The sequence below is a fragment of the Oncorhynchus clarkii genome, chromosome 23 (genome assembly GCF_045791955.1).
Source record: "Oncorhynchus clarkii lewisi isolate Uvic-CL-2024 chromosome 23, UVic_Ocla_1.0, whole genome shotgun sequence".
In the NCBI taxonomy this organism is placed as follows: Eukaryota; Metazoa; Chordata; class Actinopteri; order Salmoniformes; family Salmonidae; genus Oncorhynchus; species Oncorhynchus clarkii.
Window position 1 is genome coordinate 8,367,775 of NC_092169.1, and position 20,892 is coordinate 8,388,666.

At 41.6% G+C, this 20,892-nt stretch overlaps 2 protein-coding genes across 4 annotated transcripts; both read left to right on the forward strand.

The window, feature by feature from the left end:
• Positions 1 to 1,230: 1,230 nt before the first annotated feature.
• Positions 1,231 to 5,043, forward strand: LOC139381676 (N(4)-(Beta-N-acetylglucosaminyl)-L-asparaginase-like). 3 transcript variants are annotated; one of them, XM_071125367.1, is made up of 11 exons: positions 1,231 to 1,391; positions 2,200 to 2,338; positions 2,431 to 2,569; positions 2,687 to 2,843; positions 2,942 to 2,987; positions 3,441 to 3,479; positions 3,667 to 3,755; positions 4,203 to 4,218; positions 4,301 to 4,368; positions 4,580 to 4,684; positions 4,806 to 5,043. In XM_071125367.1, the coding sequence occupies exons 2-11, from the start codon at positions 2,230 to 2,232 to the stop codon at positions 4,827 to 4,829; spliced, it is 792 nt and encodes a 263-aa protein (XP_070981468.1). In that variant the 5' UTR covers positions 1,231 to 1,391; positions 2,200 to 2,229; the 3' UTR covers positions 4,830 to 5,043. The 3 variants fall into 3 exon arrangements, with proteins under 3 accessions (XP_070981468.1, XP_070981466.1, XP_070981467.1); XM_071125365.1 differs by having other exon boundaries at positions 4,825 to 5,043; XM_071125366.1 differs by having other exon boundaries at positions 4,307 to 4,368; positions 4,825 to 5,043.
• A 624-nt stretch (positions 5,044 to 5,667) lies between these two features.
• On the forward strand, positions 5,668 to 18,214 carry LOC139381192 (ras-related protein ORAB-1-like). Its single transcript, XM_071124621.1, has 6 exons — positions 5,668 to 6,087; positions 14,501 to 14,573; positions 14,953 to 15,048; positions 15,430 to 15,525; positions 16,617 to 16,748; positions 17,014 to 18,214. Exons 1-6 carry the CDS (start codon positions 6,074 to 6,076, stop codon positions 17,209 to 17,211), a joined length of 609 nt encoding a protein of 202 aa, XP_070980722.1. The 5' UTR covers positions 5,668 to 6,073; the 3' UTR covers positions 17,212 to 18,214.
• Positions 18,215 to 20,892: the final 2,678 nt, after the last annotated feature.

Consider the following 20,892-nt stretch of genomic DNA (forward strand, 5'->3'; position numbering starts at 1 on the left):
TACCCAAACTCAGTAACATAATCTGATTACATTCCATTACATTTAGATTACTTTCCCCTTAAGAAGCATTAGAAGAAGACAAAAATGTATGTTACCAATTGAACGACATCTATTGCAGAATAAATCAATGTTAAAGTTTACATAGCTGGCCATATATGGATGTTATATTTTACTTTATGGCTTGGTTATGTAGGCTTCTTCTAACCCTTCGCTTTCTACTACATATAATAATACGATTAAATGATATCTTTACATTAAAAACCAAAGTTTATTAGAATTTCAGTCATCCCAATAAATGTTATACCCCTTGATCTTCAAGAATAGAATTTGGAAATATGGAAGTATAGATTAGCCAAATTGTTTAACCTGGGCATGACCCCAAAACTAAGTACTTACTAAACAGCTCTACTCTGTTTTTCAGGATTTTGTTGTCATGGGGGACTGATTGGGCTCATTGATTCGAGTTGAAAAATAAATGCTGCGCACATGGAATGACACGATTTGAGCACTACTGAAAAGAGCTATTTACATGTGAAAAATAAAAGCCATATGCTGCATTTGCTACAGGCCTATTGTTTACATTTTTGTTAGTGACACTGATATCTTGAGCTGTTTAAAGGGCAAATCCACAGATGAAACAATAACAAAAAGGTTGCCCTCACCTCTGTTTTGAAAAAAGAAAAACACTCTCAGATTAATAGACAGAGCTATGGATGCTAGGACTGACCATCCATGATATCAAAATTATTGTTTTAACCATGTTGTCATATGCTGAGGCAAGGAAGATGGGTCAGGAGGGAGGGATACTGAGAGCAGTGGTGTGCGTAGTAGAGCTGTACCAGTACAGAGAAATAAGCCAACAAGTGATATAGCAATGATTATCAACTGTACTGCAGGGATGGAACGTAAATTGCAGAAAATTGAGGTTATGGTGGTAGCTGCAGAGAAGTATTTGGGTGCGCGAGACTTGACGTCAGAAGAGTTACAGGGTGTGTTAAGTGGTGATATTCCATCCTTTCAGGCTGTTGGCCTGAAGTAGGACTACATAGATTTAAATAATGGAGTAGGGTGGTTTTATTTATTAATATATATTTTTTAATTTGTGAGTGTAGTGTCAGATGGTAGGCTATAAAAAAAAATGTAAACAATGTATTAAGAGAGTTCAACTCCAGTCTAGTAGGTGGCGGTAATGCAACATTGGATGCCAACCACAGTTTTCTTCATCGAGGAAGAAAATCACTTTCGTTGGCAAGTGGTAGACAACATTTTACAGTGGTTCTATTTTTCTTGTTCTGTTTTTTTTTAAATATATTGGCAGCTTCGTTTAACATAAATAAGCATAAATAATATATGTGAGTTGTACTGTACAGGGAAGCTGAAAGAGAACGAAGGTAGGCGATGTATAGCCTTTGGACCCAGTCTCTCTAGCTGCTTTTAGCAACGCGGGTGTATTTACAATGCATACACTAGCTTTGAGCCCAATTGTATTGGGTTGCACAAAAACAGTGCGCAGGAAGCGAGTTAAATACAATTCCATTTCGACTTACTGTGCCGGTCGGTTGGTCACTATGACGGGGAATATAAATAAATAATAGTTATGCACATGCGTCATGTGGCCAAAAAATGACCAACTTGTGGCGGGGGGGGGGCTTTTATTTTGACATGAGGTAAGCAGAGAAGAAATTGGTCTATAACAGACCCACGTTTGGAAGGTCTCTAATTCCCTCTTTTTGTGCAACCCAATACAGTTGGGAGCAACGCTAGTGTATGTAAATACACCCCCGTTGATAAAAGCAGCTACCTTCTTCCAAGTACTGATGTAAACAAACATGCAATAATCATTACAATAAACCAAGGATCCTCTCAGAATCTAATGATGATTTGTAGCCTATTTGTTGTATCCAGAGTCGTATAGAGATCTATACTGGTCGTGGTGAAATCAGTAGGTTTAATCCTTGGTCATGTCCATATTCTACAACCCCTTATATTTTGCCCAGTAAATGCATAGGTAGGGATCTCTTGCTTTCACCAATCCAGCATTTCCAATGGTGATGACTCATGAAGGAAAGAAGATGATGATAGGAAAGTGCATCATTAATCCATTTGTTTATTTACTCATTTGTTTATCCCAGGCCTTGGATGTGGGGTCTTGAATTAGTATATGGATTGGGACTATAACCCTGTGTTTTGTCCTCCTAGACCCAGTAGAGTTCTTCAGACAGCGGAACCATGGCAGCTGTGGGGACATGGGGTTTCTCTCAGCCTTCCGTGGAGAGAATACGGTCCCTGATTACCGCTGGAGGACACGCCACAGATGCTGTAGAGGAGGCCATGGCAGGTTGGCATGAGTTGGCGTGGGTGACTCATCTACTACAGTTCCGCAGTGCAGCATGTCTTATGTCCATTGTGAAACTCTTGTATTTCTTCCAGATGTTGAAGATGATCCAAAGACTGGGCTTCACATTGTGGGGAGGGGAGGATTCCCTAACAGTGGGGGAGTGTTGGAGTGTGATGCTGCCATCATGGAGGGCATCACTGGCAGGTTCGGGGCAGTCGCAGCACTACGGGGGTGAGAGAACCACCTGCTAAAACCACTGCCATGGCATGGGAAAGAGATGTCTGTGAAAATGAATAGTCATAGGGAAGCCCATTAATAAATGTAACGGTATGAAACTATGGTTTCCAGGGTTGGGGCTCCGGTGCGGGTGGCTCGTAGGGTGATGGACAGAAGCCCCCACAGTCTGCTTGTTGGGGAGGGAGCAGTAGCTTTTGCCAGGGAGCAGGGCTTTACTATAGAGCCCAATGACAACATGCTGAGTGCACACTCAGCCAAAGCTTACCAGGTACCAATACTCCCTGGGAGAAAATGGCATGGCTAACCATTTTAAATATAAATGACAGATGTTGAAAAACTACAAATTATAAATCTTGTTCATTGCAGGAATTTCTGGAACAGAAGCAAAGTGTCAGTGGACATGACACACTTGGTGAGAACTGAAACTTTCTTTTTTTTAAATGTTGATTTATCATGATCTTCCTGCTCATTGTAGAGCATTGAGTGACAGTAGAACATCTACTGAAACAACTGAAAATGACTGATAAATGTGACTGAGACTTGTGCATTAAATTGTTTGGTCCTCTAGGGGGAGTCCTAATCCATATAATAACATTAGTCTTAGTTGTATATTACATTATTCATGGATCCCTAACCTGACACCTACTGTTTTGAATCTGGAATCTCTTTACAATAGTCTCGATTCCCCCCATCTCCAATATCAAAGTTTCTCATCTAGGTTAAATAACCCCACTTTCCCTTTATTTTTATTATTACTGACCATTCCTGCAAGACAAGTTGGTACAAAACATCTGTGGAAGCAGGTCTAAAAGTGCAGGTTACATATTTAGTATCAGATCTAACAACTTCTTCCCTTTCTCAACAGGACTTATAGCGTTAGACAACATGGGGAACATAACTGTTGGTGAGGAAGTTGGTGTCTGCTGTTTTTTCTCTTGCTCTTTCTTATTTATTATGTAAAAGACATATTGCAAGCTCCAGGAGTTGAGTATTTATTTTCAGAGTCTAGAGATACTTCCATCGTAGTTACAGTATGAGGTTAGGTTGTAGTAATATGATTCAGCTGATTTTGCTCATGTCCTGTTTTTCAGGAGTTTCTACTTCAGGGGCCCCCTTCAAATCACCAGGGAGGGTGGGAGACTCACCCCTACCTGGATGTGGCCTATACGCTGAACACATGGCAAGTTTACAGCTACCAAAATCAACTCAATCAAAGAACTGCACACACTGATGAACTTCTTTCCCTCTGTGTTTTAGTAGCCTTTTCTGGATAATTGTGTTGTGACACACTACACAATGAATCCATTTTACTGCATGTTTGTTAATCCTACAAAGATTGCAGGTTTATGTAAAGTTTTAATACACTATTGTTATGTTAATGTATCGGTTTCAGTACGCTTAAAGGGAATCTCATTCATAGCCAATTCACCACAGTTTAACATCCTTATGATCAATTATCCTTATGATCAAAAAACACTAGAGCAAGGGAAACGCATGTTGAATTGAAAGTGGTTTAAAATATTCCAACTGAAGTAACAGTCAGATTGCAGGTTCACACTAAGTGTAACAGGCACATTTTTCTATGACTGTCATCTCTGTCATTGTATAACCCTGCTCACTTTTTCAGGTGGGCGCTGCGGCAGGTATGTGAACAATTTGGATTATCTTTTCTTTGAATGCTCAAATAAATGTTTTATTATATTTTCTAAAGACTTCTCTTATCAGCCACAGGTGATGGTGATAAAATAATGTGTCATTGCCCAAGCTTCCACGCTGTTCAACTGATGAAACAGGTAGTGTTATGAGATTATCAAGTCATAAATCATTTTACTTTGTCAACCTTATACTGAGTCAGGTGTAGGTTTGATGTGCCCTGTGGTTGAGATGTTTGAGCAGCCACACTGTCCCATGAAATCTAACTAGCCAGCTATTATTCACACAGCATTAGCCTGCCTGGAACTTTTGGCCACCCTTACCTCAACTGACTTTCTGTCTCTCCCCCAGGGGTCATCACCCAACATGGCCTGTTACACTGTCCTGGATGACATCATCAGGAGGACTGCCCCGGACAAGTGCTTTGAGATTGGACTCATCGCCCTGAACGTGAAGGTATCTTTTCTACTCTTAGTACTATATTATAGAGATACAGAGTAGTCATTGTTATATAAATAAATGAAGTTGCACAAAAAACAGATTGGGTCTTTCTGTCTTCTCGACTCCCTAACACTAGATTGAAACCTATCCTCTAGGGTGAAGTAGGGGCTGCCTCTTCAGTGGAGTTTCCCTACACATTCTGGATCCAGGGGAAGGACTATGTGGAAACAAGTACTCAGCTTCCAAATTCCACAGAAATGGAGGGCACAGAAAAATGTGACAGATGTACAGTAAAATAAAGGGTGTGTCATTGTTAACAGTGATGTCTTGAATTGTATTGATAGTAATTGATAATAAAAAATATATGTTTACTATAAGGGTCTAATAGTGCTGTCTGAAATAATACTTTAAAGTAGGCCTACACACAGGTATGAAAATAATGTTATAATGGTATGTATTATACTTATTTCCCCCAATCTGTGGAAAGGAAGTTTCTATCTTTAGCCTACTTGTGAAATTTTGAACGCCTTTAACATGCACAGTTTATGGGCTGACTGACTCATACCTGTGCAGGTGCTGACAGGTCTGACAGGTGACCATCCTAGGCTGACATGATGTCACTCACACTAACTATGACTCAACAATTCAGGATGGAAGATTCTTCTGAACATAAACATTTAGCTAACCTTTGTCGATGCATGATCTGATGTGACTGGTCAATTTCATGAGGGACCTGGACTGTGCCTTGCGTTAGTTTTGCCATTGTATCCTCCATGTGGTCCTTGCCATTAATTTACTCATCCAACAGACTATCAGAATCATACTGTACATTTTGAGAACCTATTGACAGAGGAACAATTAGTTTTTTGAGCACTCATTTTATGATTAATTTAATCACACGATAGGCTTGATTAATCTTAATTAATCTAGATAGATGGTCATGTAATTGATTTCCCCAGACCAGAGTGAATCACGCCAAAATGTTGCCACGTTTCACTAGTAATGACGTAGGCTTTGACAGCAAGCGCAAGGGGCAAACGAAACATCGACCAGCCTAGTTTCCTAGCTACATTGTCATTAGGGTAGTGTAGTCATATTCGGCACGGCAGAACATACTCAATATAAGACGAGCCTTTAGGAACAAACTACGATTTCTGAGAATCGCTGATCTTGCTTCTAGGGCTTCTCTGTTCAGTGTTTGAGTTGGTATTTCCTGGTTGATACTAGCAGCCATTTTGGTTTCAAGACAACTAGCCTGGGTTTGGATGAATACCTTGCCAGCTAGTTAGTTACTTTTATTTTTCCTCCAAAGGAATTAGCTAGCTAACTATTTATTTACATTTTTTCAGAGCGAAAGGGAGTGCCGTTTTATAAGAAAAGGGGATTTACTGTGACGAGTCCAAGATGAATCCCGAATAGTAAGTACAGTAGCTAACTGAACGTTAGCTAACCTAGCTGTTCTGCTAGCTACACAGCTAACAATATCTGACTTGTTTGGGTTCTGTCCATCTAAAAAGTGCAAACTAGTTAGTTAGCTAGCTACCATTAGTCACTGTGTTGTTTGTTGAGGTCATATTAACGTTTCACACAAGTTAGTCAATGTCAATAAATGTGTTTACAGTCAGCTAGTTAACTTAGTTGCTAACTAGCACCGGCATAGTTATTAAAAATTAATACGTTAACTGCTAGGGCAGAGTAGTTAAGTTTAGTTGGTAACGTAGTACTAACTAATGTAAGTTACATGGCTAGTTACCTTTTTATTCTAGTAGCCTGGCAAAGCACATGTCAACTAGCTAACGTTACTGTACATGTCATTAGATATGTTGTGATTATCGCTAACTTAACGTTATCTAACTAGTTAACATTAGCCAGTCAAGTCAATATCCCAATGTGTAACGTTATATTACTGCAACCTTTTGTGCACTTGGTCAATAATTGTGGTGGTCAATAATGTTGGTATAATTGGTGGTCAATAATTAATGCTAGCTAGCTAGTTATATCTATAACGATTTAATCTCTGGCTATACTACACAGTGGTAACTTAACTCCTTGCTAGTTAGGCAATGTAGCTAGCTAGTACACTGGTTGATGCTAGTTAACTACATTGACAATAAACCAAATTAGTGAGTTAAGCATTGTGATTGATTCTCTAACGTTACATCCATGTTGTTCTGTGAATTTGGCCCTCAAGTGGAAAGCAACTAAGCAATATGACAGGATAGGAGTCAGTGGCACCCACCCACTCTCTACATCCTGAGTCAGTCATGTGTAGGTCACATGCAATATGACATGCCTCTTTCAACACACTCATTGGGTTGTTGGGTAAGCCACGGGTTTGTCTACCATCCCTCTAAACATGTTGGCAATTACCAGAATCCTGTGGTTTAGACATATAGGTTGGTGTTTTATGATACATATTTAGTATGTATTTTAGCTCAGTTAAAAAATAAAAATCGAATCTATTCAACAGTCCCACTGCATGGCATGGCATGGCAGTGAACATCTGATTTGAAATGTTCTTCAGAATCTATTCTGATTACACAAGATAGTGAATATGCCTTTGCATTGCAAGGGTAGCCATTTCCTTTTTTGACAGGCACACTAGGCTGTTACCCCCATTTAGAGACAGGATAACATTTTATTTGAGACAGGTTTAATGGGTTCGCACTCAGATGTTGCATAAAGCTTACTTCATTATTCAATGTTTATACATTTTTTACTGCATCAAGGATAGCGTACAGATGTTTCGGCTTTACAGCCTTCAGTCTGTAGGTACAATTCTCTTTCAATCAAAAAAGTATTTCTAAAGAACAACAGATGAGAAGCAGGTGCTTCTAATCAGGGTTGCCACTCATCTGCCAATCATTGGCCCCTCTGGTGTACCTGTATACAAATTTGTCACAAAAATAAACAGAATTACAGGGTATGGGGGTGGGGGCAGGCACGAAGGGCAACTCGCAAATCAACTGCCCCAGGTGTCTGCTCACCTAAATACATCACATCAATTCATGAGCCAGCCCACCGCGAAGGACATCGGGCAAAGCCGTTCATAAATGTGTGGGGCCAACTCATAAACGATATGCAAAATCTGCTAAGAACATTGTTCTTGTACAGTCTAAATGTGGCTTATAGGAACAAGGTGAAATCGAATTCTTAGTTTAAACCGTGTGGAAATACAGAATTTAATTGATATATCCAGCCCTTGCTTCTGGGAGAGCGAGGTGGTTCTCTTTTGATCAGTTATTTCTTTGAGACCTCAAGGGGTACATTATTCATAAGTTGTTATTGAACTTTTAAAGACCCAGTGCAGTTCAAAATGGTATTTTCCTGTGTTATACATATCTACACTATGCAGTTGGAGTAATACTGTGAAGTTGATGACCTTTTAGTGTAAGAGCTGTTTGAAAAGAGTGCCTGAAATTTCAACCTGTTTGGTGGGATGAACTTTTGGCCTCCCATGGTGACATCACCATGCAGTATATTAGTTAATAAACCAATGAGAGAGAGAGTTCCAAAACTCTTTGCCAATAACTACACATTTATTCTCCTCCCCACTCAGACCTTTCCTAAACAGTCCTAGCTAAATTCTTGCTTGAGAAATTGACCTTTGCTAAGAAGCTTTTTTTGTTTTGTTTTTGACCATTTTTATTGAAAACAATCACGGGAAAGTACTTATTTGTTACCCATAAATGATTTGATATTGAGATAACGGGTTGCGAAATGGGCTTTCTATCAGCAGACGGCGCTCTTGACTGATGTGTAGCTACTTTCTCTGGTACTTTTCTCGGTGTAGCCTACTTTAATTCAATTCAAATTCAAGATTAACTTCAAGCAAAACATTTAGGAAATGTAGCTGGCAGCATTCTTTCTTTGATAAACATTAGAAATATGATGGCTATGCATCGTTTTTGCCAAAAAGACCTTGCTTTTTCATTGTACGCTCATTTACTTGTGTGGCTTCTAGCCAAATAGCTTTGCACATCTGATGAAAATGAAGCTATTTTCTGCTGAATGTGTTGCACTTATGTATTTTCTGTGAAGGACAATTAGTTGTATGCCCCTTATCACCCTTGAAGCAACAAAAAAAAACACTTTATTTTTCTAGTAGATCATAAAAATAAATAAATCATAACATTTTTGGACTCATTCAGCAGTTTTTACCTAACATTTAATTAAGTAGAATACAATTGGAAATGAATATAAAAAGTTAATTTATTTTCCTAAAACACAGGTTGAAAATAATGCTGTCGCTGCTTCCCGTTGACTAATGTTATATATATTTTTACATTTGAAGTCAATAGAGCGAGGGCAAACGTTTTGGGTGTATGCACTATTTAAACTAACACTATTCACAGAATCTGAGAATACTTTTTATATCACTGGTTAGAAGAGAATTTGCTGAAGACCTTCATCCAGAATGTCGGATGGAAGTTTTGCGAGGCTGCCGAAACAGGGAAGGAAACAAATCAGTTGCTTTGTTATTCAACTTAAACAAATCACCACCCGCTGTAGTATATCAACAGTGACTAGGGTTGGTTTCTATTTGAGTGATAGTTTGACTCGCAGATCCATGTATTGGTGTGAGATCAGCTACTTTTATACGGAGAGCGTCTTGAATTTTCCCTGCCATTTGAGTTTGAAACGTCCTGAGATGGCCGGCGCGTATGACAGAATCAACTGTACAAAACCAATGTTATTGTTTTTACTATAAGCTTGTATACTAACATCACTAATCTGAGGTAGAAAGGATGTGTAATTACCCTCAATTCGATGTAGTCAATGTGAGGTTGTGTAATGTAGTAACACATACTGTACACGTACAGGAAATTGCCACATAATAAATGACCATGTTATCATGACATGATGATATAATTTTGAAGCCCATTCAAAAACAGTACGGGACTAGATTTATTAGGATCCCCGTTAGCCGACTCCAATGGCAACAGCTAGTCTTACTGGGGTCTGACACAACGAAAAAGACAAGACTTTACAATTTACATTTTATTTAATTAACATGTGTTTGCATCTATCACATACATGTCAGTACAAACACACAACAAGTAGGCCACATGGGGTAGAGGCGTTGTGTCGTGAGGTGTTGCTTTATTTGTTTTTTGAAACCAGGTTTGCTGTTCACTTGCGTTATATGAGATGGGAGTTCTATGCACTCATGGCTCTGTATAATGTACCAGGAAGTAGGCTGGACTTTCATAGGGTATTGTCCCCAGCCTTTAACACCTCCCTCAGCATCTTTTGTTGCACCGAAGTCCTCGCAAGAGGTAGGCTACTTATCCATCCCCACACTGCTTCCATGGACTCAAATGCACCTGGTCAACCAGAAAAACTGTCTTTCTGAGTTCCCAGTTAGTAGCCTGCAGAAAACAGGCTATGTCTGATGCAGTGTGTTTTAGTGATGGGGGGGGGGGGGGGGGAAATCGACAGTTAAATATCGCAATATTATTTGGGATGCAAACTCAATATGAGGAAGGTGTTTGTAATGGTTGTACACTTAGTGTATAGTGAGCAATATGTTTGGAATATCAAATCGCAATACATATAATCGTGAGAATCACAATAGATACCATATTGGCACTTAAGTATCGTGATAATATCGTCTCATCAGATCCCAGGCAAATCCCAGCCCTAGTGTGTATTTTTGCAGAGCACTTGCTTTCATTATCTTTTGCCTTGCTCTCTAGCCCATCTTTTGTCTGCCGGAGCTGAGCAGCTGATGTGGAAGTCGAATAATGGTGGGCGGTTTGGTGTGTCTGTCTTTGAAGCATACACAGTATCATCCAATCCCACGTAAAATGCTGACTGTGATAGTGGGGTAGACAGATTTCTGCTGTAGGCTATTTCCCCCTCTCTTGCAAGACTAGTCAGCGGTACTACTAGCCTTTCACAGGGCCTGTCATTGTTGTCCTCAACCATCTGCTTAACGAAGACTGCATGACTGTAATTCATAACAATGGGCGAGGGGGAAAAGGACAGGGAGGCAGGAAACAGGGCTGCCTCAGTTTCTTAGCCCTGGTTCTGGGTCAGACTAGAGCGTCGCCCAGGTTCATCCGAGCCTGCCTGCCTTCCTTTGACGACTGGAGAGAGTGGAGGAGGGTCCGATCTGAAGTCCAGCTGAATTCCCTTCTATTGTGGAATGCTTAATCAGCTTACTGGAGTTTCCGTACCTTTCTGTGTGTAGCCTAGTTGTATGGCACATTGCGTAGCACATGCCCCTGTTAAATAAAAACAGCATACCGGGTTGAGGGGGTTGAGAGAACTGTGTGTGTGCGCTTTGGTTAGAACTGAACATGCGTGGACAATAGCTGTATAGTTTCTAGATGTTTGTCTTTTGCTGGTCTGACCTAATTTTATAGGCTATGCTGATGATGCTTCCCTAATTCACACGGTTGGGAGTGGGACAGGATGTATGGACTGGAAATGCTCAGCATTTTGTTGTCGTCATGGGTCCATCCTACTGGGGTTTCAGCTCATATACAGTTGAAGTCGGAAGTTTACATACACTCCAACCTAAGTGTATGTAAATTAAAACTCGTTTTTCAACCACTCCACAAATGTCTTAACAAACTATAGTTTTGGCAAGTTGGTTAGGACATCTACTTTGTGCATGACACAAGTAATCTTTCCAACAATTGTTTACAGACAGATTATTTCACTTATAATTTACTGTATCACAATTAGAGGTCGACCGATTAATCGGAATGGCCAATTAATTAGAGCCGATTTCAAGTTTTCATAACAATCGGAAATCTGTATTTTTGGGCGCCGATTTATTTATTTTTACACCTTTTTATTTAATATTTATTTAACGAGGCAAGTCAGTTAAGAACTCATTCTGATTTTCAATGACGGCCTAGGAACGGTGGGTTAACTGCCTCGTTCAGGGGCAGAACGACAGATTTTCACCTTGTCAGCTCGGGGGATCAATCTTGCAACCTTACAGTTAACTAGTCCAACGCAATAACGACCTGCCTCTCTCTCGTTGCACTCCACAAGGAGACTGCCTGTTACGCGAATGCAGTAAGCCAAGGTAAGTTGCTAGCTAGCATTAAACTTATCTTATAAAAAACATTCAATCAATAACGAACTGAAATGAACTTTTACGTTCTTCTCCAACACTTTGTTTTTGCATTATTTAAACCAAATTGAACATGTTTCATTATCTACTTGAGTCTAAATTGATTTTATTGATGTATTATATTAAGTTAAAATAAGTGTTCATTCAGTATTGTTGTAATTGTCATTATTACAAATACATTTTTTAAATTTAAATCGGCCGATTTAATCGGTATCGGCTTTTTTGGTCCTCCAATAATCGGTATTGGCGTTGAAAAATCATAATCGGTTGACCTCTACTCTGGACGGTTCTGACTTAGAATATGTGGACAACTACAAATACCTAGGTGTCTGGCTAGACTGTAAACTCTCCTTCCAGACTCATATTAAACATCTCCAATCCAAAATTAAATGTAGAATCGGCTTCCTATTTCGCAACAAAGCCTCCTTCATTCACACCGCCAAACATACCCGTGTAAAACTGACTATCCTACCGATCCTCAACTTCGGCGACGTAATTTACAAAATAGCCTTCAACAGTCTACTCAGCAAACTAGATGCAGTCTATCACAGTGCTATCCATTTTGTCACCAAAGCCCCATATACCACCCACCACTGCGACTTGTATGCTCTCGTCGGCTGGCCCTCGCTACATATTCGTCGCCAGACCCACTGGCTCCAGGTCATCTATAAGTCTTTGCTAGGTAAAGCTCCGCCTTCCCAGCTCACTGGTCACGATAACAACACCCACCCGTAGCATGCGCTCCAGCAGGTATATCTCACTGGTCATCCCCAAAGCCAACACCTACTTTGGCCGCCTTTCCTTTCAGTTCTCTGCTGCCAATGACTGGAACGAATTTCAAAAATCACTGATGTTGGAGACATATCTCCCTCACTAACTTTAAACATCAGCTATCTGAGCAGCTAATCGATCACTGTAGCTGTACACAGCCCATCTGTAAATAGCCCATACAATCTACCTACCTCGTCCCCATACTGTTTTTATTTACTTTTCTGCTCACCATTATTTCAACTTTCACATCATCCTCTGCACATCTATCACTCCAGTGTTCATTTGCTAATTTGTCATTACTTTGCTACTATGGCCTATTTATTGCCTTACCTCCTCCCACCATTTGCACACACTATATATAGACTTTTTTTCTATTGTGTTACTGACTACGTTTGTTTATTCCATGTGTAACTCTGTTTGTCGCACTGCTTTGCTTTCTCTTGGCCAGGTCGCAGTTGTAAATGAGAACTTGTTCTCAACTGGCCTACATGGTTAAATAAAGGTGAAATAAAAAATAAAGTGGTGATCCTAACTGACCTAACACAGGATTAAATGTCAGGATTTGTGAAACTGAGTTTAATTGTATTTGGCTAAAGTGTATGTAAACTTCTGACTTCAACTGTAAATGAGCATAGCCTGAATTGGTGTATTTTAGCAAGCATCAGTGGGCCAAGGAATGGTGTTTTAGTGTTTTACTGATCGTTTGAAGATCAGTGTTTGGCAAGCTCATACCCGTTTGTTACGCTGTGAAAGCCAGTTTGATAAGATGTCCCATTTTGAATCTAAGAACATCATCATTAAGGCTACCGCTGTCTGTCACACGTTGATATTGGTGACCATCACCAGAGCTCACAGCCCCATGTCAACCCAGTCTTAAGTTCACACCTCAGCCCTCACCTCTTCCTCCTCACTGTGAGTTGCTGCGCAGGTCCCCCGGCCTCGTTTCACCCAGTGTGCATGTACCTGCGTGTGTCTGACTGTCTGTGTGCGTTTTTATGGAGGCTATTTTTGTACAAGTGTTTTTCTGCGTGTTGTGTGGTGTCTCTCACACCGGATCAAGGTTAGCAGCACTCTGAAACCTGAGCTGATGAACTACAGAGAGCTTTGGCAAATTCGACAGCAGCTCTGTTTGTAACAAATCATTAAACATGCATCAGGCTGATATGACATGAGCTCAATTAAAGAAGGCTTCTTAGTGGTTGAGCAAAGGCCTACTGAGTTTCTACTGTATTCCAGTTAACATACTATGTCGGCAGTCACAGTGCAGTCTTCATCCTTTTTAAAATGCCATTGAGTGTGTATCAGATGAGCACTGAAACGTTGAGCTCCCCCACTGATATTTCGTTTTGCTGATCGTGCACAGATCTGTATGGTCCTAGCAGCGTGAGTTTTCATTTGCCTGCCAAACCCGATGTTTCACTGTCTGCTGAAATTGCAGACAATAGATGTCTGTTGAAATGTCTACTTTTCTGTACCAAAAAGGTATGCAGGATTGCATCTCTTTGTGTTTGGACTCAGGCTTGAATTAGCCTGGTTTCAACTTGGGTGTGATAGTCTATAAAGGGGTCGGCGTGAAAGACCTTTCTAGGCGTTAGGCAAGCGTTATAACACATCAGACTCATACACTCTGATTGTATGGTGGTGTGACCAAAGTAGTTATGCTGAGAGTTAACCCAACACAGTATCTTGCCCAAGACATTGAAAGCAGTATAACCGCAATGGCGTCTTTTGAATCGTCTGACGCAACACCACAATGAAATCTCTCCTTGAGAGACGGTGAAGCGAGAAGAAACTGTTCTGTCTGAGGAAACCATCAGAGTTAATGCTGTCTACAGAGTTTAGAGGCAAGCTTCCAATGGTTTCTGACAAGGCTAGCGTAATTTAAATATTTTTTTTATAGCTACTTTTGTTGAAACTGTGTGGGGAAACCTGGAATTCTGTTTTTAAAACATCTCTACTCTCCACAGTGACTATTTATTCAAGCTGCTCCTGATCGGTGACTCTGGCGTCGGAAAGTCTTGTCTTCTCCTCCGATTTGCAGTAAGTGTTCTGTTCATCCGTCCATGTCTCATAGTCATTCATAAGGTGCTCGTCGTCACTCATTAGTTGTTCAAAGGCTGACCTAGTCATATTAACAATAATAATTCTAGTCCTCTTAATAATAATAATGTGAATTTAGTCCAATATTACAAGGTAATAACTGTAATGTGAAAAGGTCAAATCGATCACAGAATAGTATTAATACTGTGTTAAATCAACATTTTCTGGTTTACTCTCCTACTGTGGCAAATGATCCTACTTTTGGATTCCTTTTTTTTCTATCTCTAGACTGAGAATGTATGAAAGGTTCAGGATTTGTACTTTGAGCAGGACGTCTGCATGTTCCCACACCGACTCCTCCCCTTTCCTTTCTCCCCAGGATGACACGTACACAGAAAGCTACATTAGCACAATCGGAGTGGACTTCAAAATACGAACTATAGAATTAGACGGAAAGACTATTAAACTTCAAATCGTAAGTGCTTCCCCCCGACCACATTTCTATTGTCCTCTACTGTGTAAAGGGGAAGCTCCACGTTACACTAACAAGTATGTATTTCAGGATCTGGCCACATTTGGACCAAAAAATGCCATTGTTGGCATTTTAGAACCTAACTCTAGACTGTTCACCAAATATCCAAAGGCAGAGGCCTCCTACATTATTAAGACTATCACGGTTGACTACAAAATGGTGAATTACCAGTTAGAAATACCCTTCTCTCATGTGTGTGTTTGTCTTATTTGTCACAGTTGAATGTGCTATGAAGCAGCATCTATTTGGTAGAGGTGTGTGTGTTTGGCCTTCCCGTATTTGTGACGGTGACTGAGTGTCTCTGCTGTGTGTTGACACTGACAGTGGGACACGGCGGGGCAGGAGAGGTTTCGCACAATCACATCCAGCTACTATAGAGGAGCCCACGGTATCATCGTAGTCTATGACGTCACAGACCAGGTCAGTCCACCTTTACCTTTTCACTGTGTTTGAGTTTTCTAGATTATTTTCCACTATTAGTTGTTTTTAATTGAAATTCCGGAGTGGAGGTTAACTAGTATTTTGGAAGACTAAGGCCTAGATTCAATCAGAGCAAGCATTAACCGGTGATCGGCGAAAACCGCATCGCTGATGTTTTCGCGGTGTCGCTGTCAAATCGGTGAGCAGCTGCTCTTGATCATTGTCCCGACGCCAGAAGTTCAGAATGAGAAAGTGTAGGTTATAGAGAAACAATGATGCTCAAATAGAAAATCATTAAACAAAATAATGAGGATTTCTGTCAGTCAAATCGAGGTCTTGATTACATCACACGTTGTTTGAATTTGTAAACATGGCTGCATGGGGTTTCTCATAATGCGACTCTATGCAGCCAATGGCAACTTTAGCTTTAGGTTTAATGCCAGGTGCCGCTTGTGGATTTGAAAGCTTTTTTTTTTTTTTTGTTACCCCCTTTTTCTCCCCAATTTCGTGGTATCCAATTGTTGTAGTAGCTACTATCTTGTCTCATCGCTACAACTCCTGTACGGGCTCGGGAGAGACGAAGGTTGAAAGTCATGCGTCCTCCGATACACAACCCAACCAGGTGCACTGCTTCTTAACACAGCGCGCATCCAACCCGGAAGCCAGCCGCACCAATGTGTCGGAGGCTACACCGTGCACCTGGCAACCTTGGTTAGCGCGCACTGCGCCCGGCCCGCCACAGGAGTCGCTGGTGCGCGATAAGACAAGGACATCCCTACCGACCAAGCCCTCCCTAACCCGGACGACGCTAGGCCAATTGTGCGTCGCCCCACGGACCTCCCGGTCGCGGCCGGTTACGACAGAGCCTGGGCGCGAACCCAGGGACTCAGCTGGCGCTGCAGTACAGCGCCCTTAACCACTGCGCCACCCGGGAGGCCTGATTTGAAAGCTCTTAACGCATTTCCACCTCCGACACGCCAAAACAACCACTATGCGGATGTCGGCTAAAGCGGATCTGATTGAATAGACAAGGACATACAAAGATCTTGCCTACCCTTTCATGCTGGTTGTGATTCTCTTTCTTCTTCTAGGAGTCCTTCAATAATGTCAAGCAGTGGCTACAGGAAATTGACCGTTACGCCAGTGAAAACGTCAACAAGCTGTTGGTAGGGAACAAGTGTGACCTGACAACAAAGAAAGTGGTGGATTACACAACAGCAAAGGTAAGGGCTTCCATCAAAGTCAATGGGTTATCAGATGGTGCAGGAGTAATGCATTTTTCTATTTAACTATTTGAAAAAATAGTCTACAGCTGTGGTTTCCAAACTTTCAACTTTGATATTTTGTTGAGGCCCCCAAGCAAACCAAATGTTTCTGGACACAATCGGATCTTTGTCTGCAACCCAGTAGTAAAATAGTAATAGTGTACAGTACTGTCACGAATGCAGCAGCTCCTCTAACCCAGTCTCTCCATTCCATTCTTTGCAGGAGTTTGCAGACTCCCTGGGCATCCCGTTCTTGGAAACGAGTGCCAAGAACGCCACCAATGTGGAGCAGGCCTTCATGACCATGGCTGCTGAGATAAAGAAGAGGATGGGCCCTGGGGCTACGACCGGAGGCAACGAGAGGTCCAATGTCAAGATCGACAGTACGCCTGTCAAACCTGCCTCGGGGGGCTGCTGCTGAGAGTGAGAACCCCACCAACACCTCTACCCTCACCTCAACCGCCCCCCTCCACCTGGCCCCATTCTCCACCATGCCTCACCCACCCAGCTTAACAGTAACTGAGCGAGAGTGTGAGAGCGAAAACAAAATTAAGTTGCCTGAATTTGTACTGTAGCCGTACTACCAACAAAAATGTATGGTTATCACCCTCCCTTTATGCCCTGGTAGTTGATGATTAGTAGTACTTTCCAGGCTATCTGTTAGCAGTCAGATGGTCAGCCGCTCACTGGACCTCCCCTGGCCCCCTCCTGGAGTGGCTTTACCCCCCCCACCCTTACCCAAACCTCATCAGAAACAATGGATTTCATTTGAACCCCCACCCCCATCTGTGTGAAGGTTAATGAGAATAATGTGTGCGTGTCTATCTCACTGCATTCCTACTGCAGGGTTGGTCTATAGTCAAATGATGTTTTGTTCTTCTGTCCCCCTCTTTTCTTTTCGGTTATTTTGCTGTTTGTATCAGCAAGTGTAGATCTCTGTCCCTTTCGAAGGCGTTTATTCGCCCATATGCGGTCAGCCAACTGCACAACAGTGTCTCACTGTCTCGCAAAAAAGTCTATTGAAAAATATGTACATATACATTGTGTGTGTGTATGTGTGTGTGTATATATGTAAGATCTGATTTGCTAGTTCTGTAGACTTCAATACATTATCGGAGTAGTCTTGACTTAATCTCTGCATTAAAATTTGTCTCAACATGTCACATTTAAACTGAAAAATAAATAAATGTTGTACTTCCAGACTGTATGATACGGAATAATCTGTTTGCGATTCTTGGTGGATATGTAGGAACATCTTGTTTTTAATAATTTATTCTACATTTATATGGCAAATATATTGTACCAGTAACTTAGACTCTGTATGCAAATTGGCCATTACCTGTGGGATATCTCAGTACAAAATTGCATATATAAAACACTATGTTCTTTTTTCATAATAAAGGCTACTGAATACAGTTTTAAAAGAACTCAACCATTTCTCTAGCACTGTTTACCTAGTTTGACGTGTGTTAGCTATATGGATAGATGTGTCCCGCTAGATTTGTGCTATAGCACAGTGGTCTGTTGTATGTCCAGATTGACTTTACCACAGAATGCTAACTACAGAAGGTCAGAACAAAATTCCCATGTATCCCATTCTCACGAGTTCTCCCCTGGAGTCCCCACAGTACACCAACTGCACAGTACACCAACATTCTAGTTATTACACTTGAGCTCTACACTGATTGTACATAAAAAATCAAGTGGCCATACAGTATGATGTTTACTCAGGAGTGTAGTTTTCACCAGGTTTAATCTGTGAATGAGAATTCCAATAGTGGGAAGGACAATGTTTTCCAGGGTGTTTAAAAGTTCTCATTCGAAGTGTACATTACCCTCATAACATCCACAATTGATTACTACAGTAACAAAGACACTTGTTAAAAACATGTTGCACATTAAAGGCTTTAGGTACAAGTACTGTATTTCTTAATGCACTTTTCATCCAGGTTTTCCATGTTCTGGCCCAAAGTGCTAACTGCTAGGCTACCTGCAGCCCTAAGGCCGCTGAATGGTCCAACATCCTACATTACACATCTACAATGATGTGTAGTGCAGACAACGTTCTAATTTGGAGTGATGAATAATGCTTCACCATCTGGTAGTCCGATGGATGAATCTGGCTTTGGTGGATGCTAGGAGAACACTACCTGCCCGAATGCATAGTGCCAACTGTAAAGTCTGGTGGAGGAGAAATAATAGTCTGGAGCTTTTTTTCATGATTTAGACTAGGTCCCTTAGTTCCAGTGAAGGGAAATCTTAACGCTATAGCATACAATGATATTCTAGACAATTCTGTGCTTCCAACTTTGTGGCAACAGTTTGGAGAAGGCCCTTTGCTGTTTCAGCATGACAATGCCCCAGTGCTCAAAGCGAGGTCCATACAGAAATGATTTGTCAAGATCGGTGTGAAAGAACTTGACTGCCTGCACAAAGCCCTGAGCTCAACCCTTTTAGATGAATTGGCCCACCGATTGGGAACCAGGCCTAATTGCCCAACATCAAGTGTTCTACCTCACTAATGCTCTTGTGGCTGAATGGATGCAATTCCCTGCAGCAATGTTCTAACATCTAGTGAAAAGCCTTCCCAGAAGAATGGAGACTGTTATAGCAGCAAAGGAGGGAGCAACTCCATATTAATGCCCATGATTTTGGAATGAGAGGTTCAACGAGCAGGTGTCCCCACATACTTTTGGTCATGTTCTGTACCTTGATTAGATATGTATTATGCTGATTAAACAGCATGATCATTACACAGGTGCACCTTGTGCTGGGGACAAGGCCACTCTAAAATGTGCAGTTTTGTCACACAACACAATGCCACAGATGTCTCAAGTTTTGAGGGAGCATGTAATTGGCAGGGTGACTGCAGGAATGTCCACCAGAGTTGTTGCCAGAGCAGTGAATGTTAATTTCACTACCATGAGCCATCTACAACGTAGTTTTAGAGAATTTGGCAGAAAATCCAACTGGCCTCACAACCACAGACCGTGTGTGGCGTCGTGTGGGCAAGCAGTTTGCTGATGTCAACGTTGTGAACAGAGTGCCCCATGGTGGCAGTGGGGTTATGGTATGGGCAGGCTTAAGCTACGGACAACGAACACAATTGCATTTTTTTATAGACGGCAATTTGAATGCACATCAACTCAGCAAAAAAAGACATGTCCTCTCACTGTTAACTGCATTTATTTTCTGCAAACTTAACATGTGTAAATATTTTTATGAACATAAGATTCAACAACTTGAGATATAAACTGAACAAGTTCCACAGACATGTGACTAACAAAAATGGAATAATGTGTCCCTGAACAAAGGCGGGGTCAAAATCAAACATCAGTACCTGGATGTGGCCACCAGCTGCATTAAGTGCTGCAGTTCATCTCCTCCTCATGGACTGCACCAGATTTGCCCGTTCTTGCTGTGAGATGTTACCCCACTCTTCCACCAAGGCACCTGCAAGTTCTCTGACGTTTCCTGGGGGAATGGCCCTAGCCCTCACCCTCCAATACAACAGCTCCCAGACGTGCTCAATGGGATTGAGATCCAGGCTCTTCGCTAGCCATGGCAGAACACTGACATTCCTGTCTTGCAGAAAATCACGCACAGAACGAGCAGTATGGCTGGTGGCATTATCATGCTGGAGGGTCATGTCAGGATGAGCCTGCAGGAAGGGTACCACATGAGGGAGGAGGATGTCTTCCCTGTAACGCACAGCGTTGAGATTGCCTGCAATGACAACAAGCTCAGTCCGATGATGCTGTGAGAGTACAGGCCTCGGTGTAACGCTCATTCCTTCAACGATAAACGCGAATCCGACCATCACCCCTGGTGAGACAAAACTGCGACTCATCAGTAAAGAGCACTTTTTGCCTCCTGTCTGGTCCAGCAACGGTGGGTTTGTGCCCATAGGCAACATTGTTGCCGGTGATGTCTGGTGAGGACCTGCCTTACAACAGGCCTACAACAAGCCCTCAGTCCAGCCTCTCTCAGCCTATTGCAGACAGTCTGAGCACTGATGGAGGGATTGTGCGTTCCTGGTGTAACTCGGGCAGTTGTTGTTGCCATCCTGTACCTGTCCCGCAAGTGTGATGTTCGGATGTAC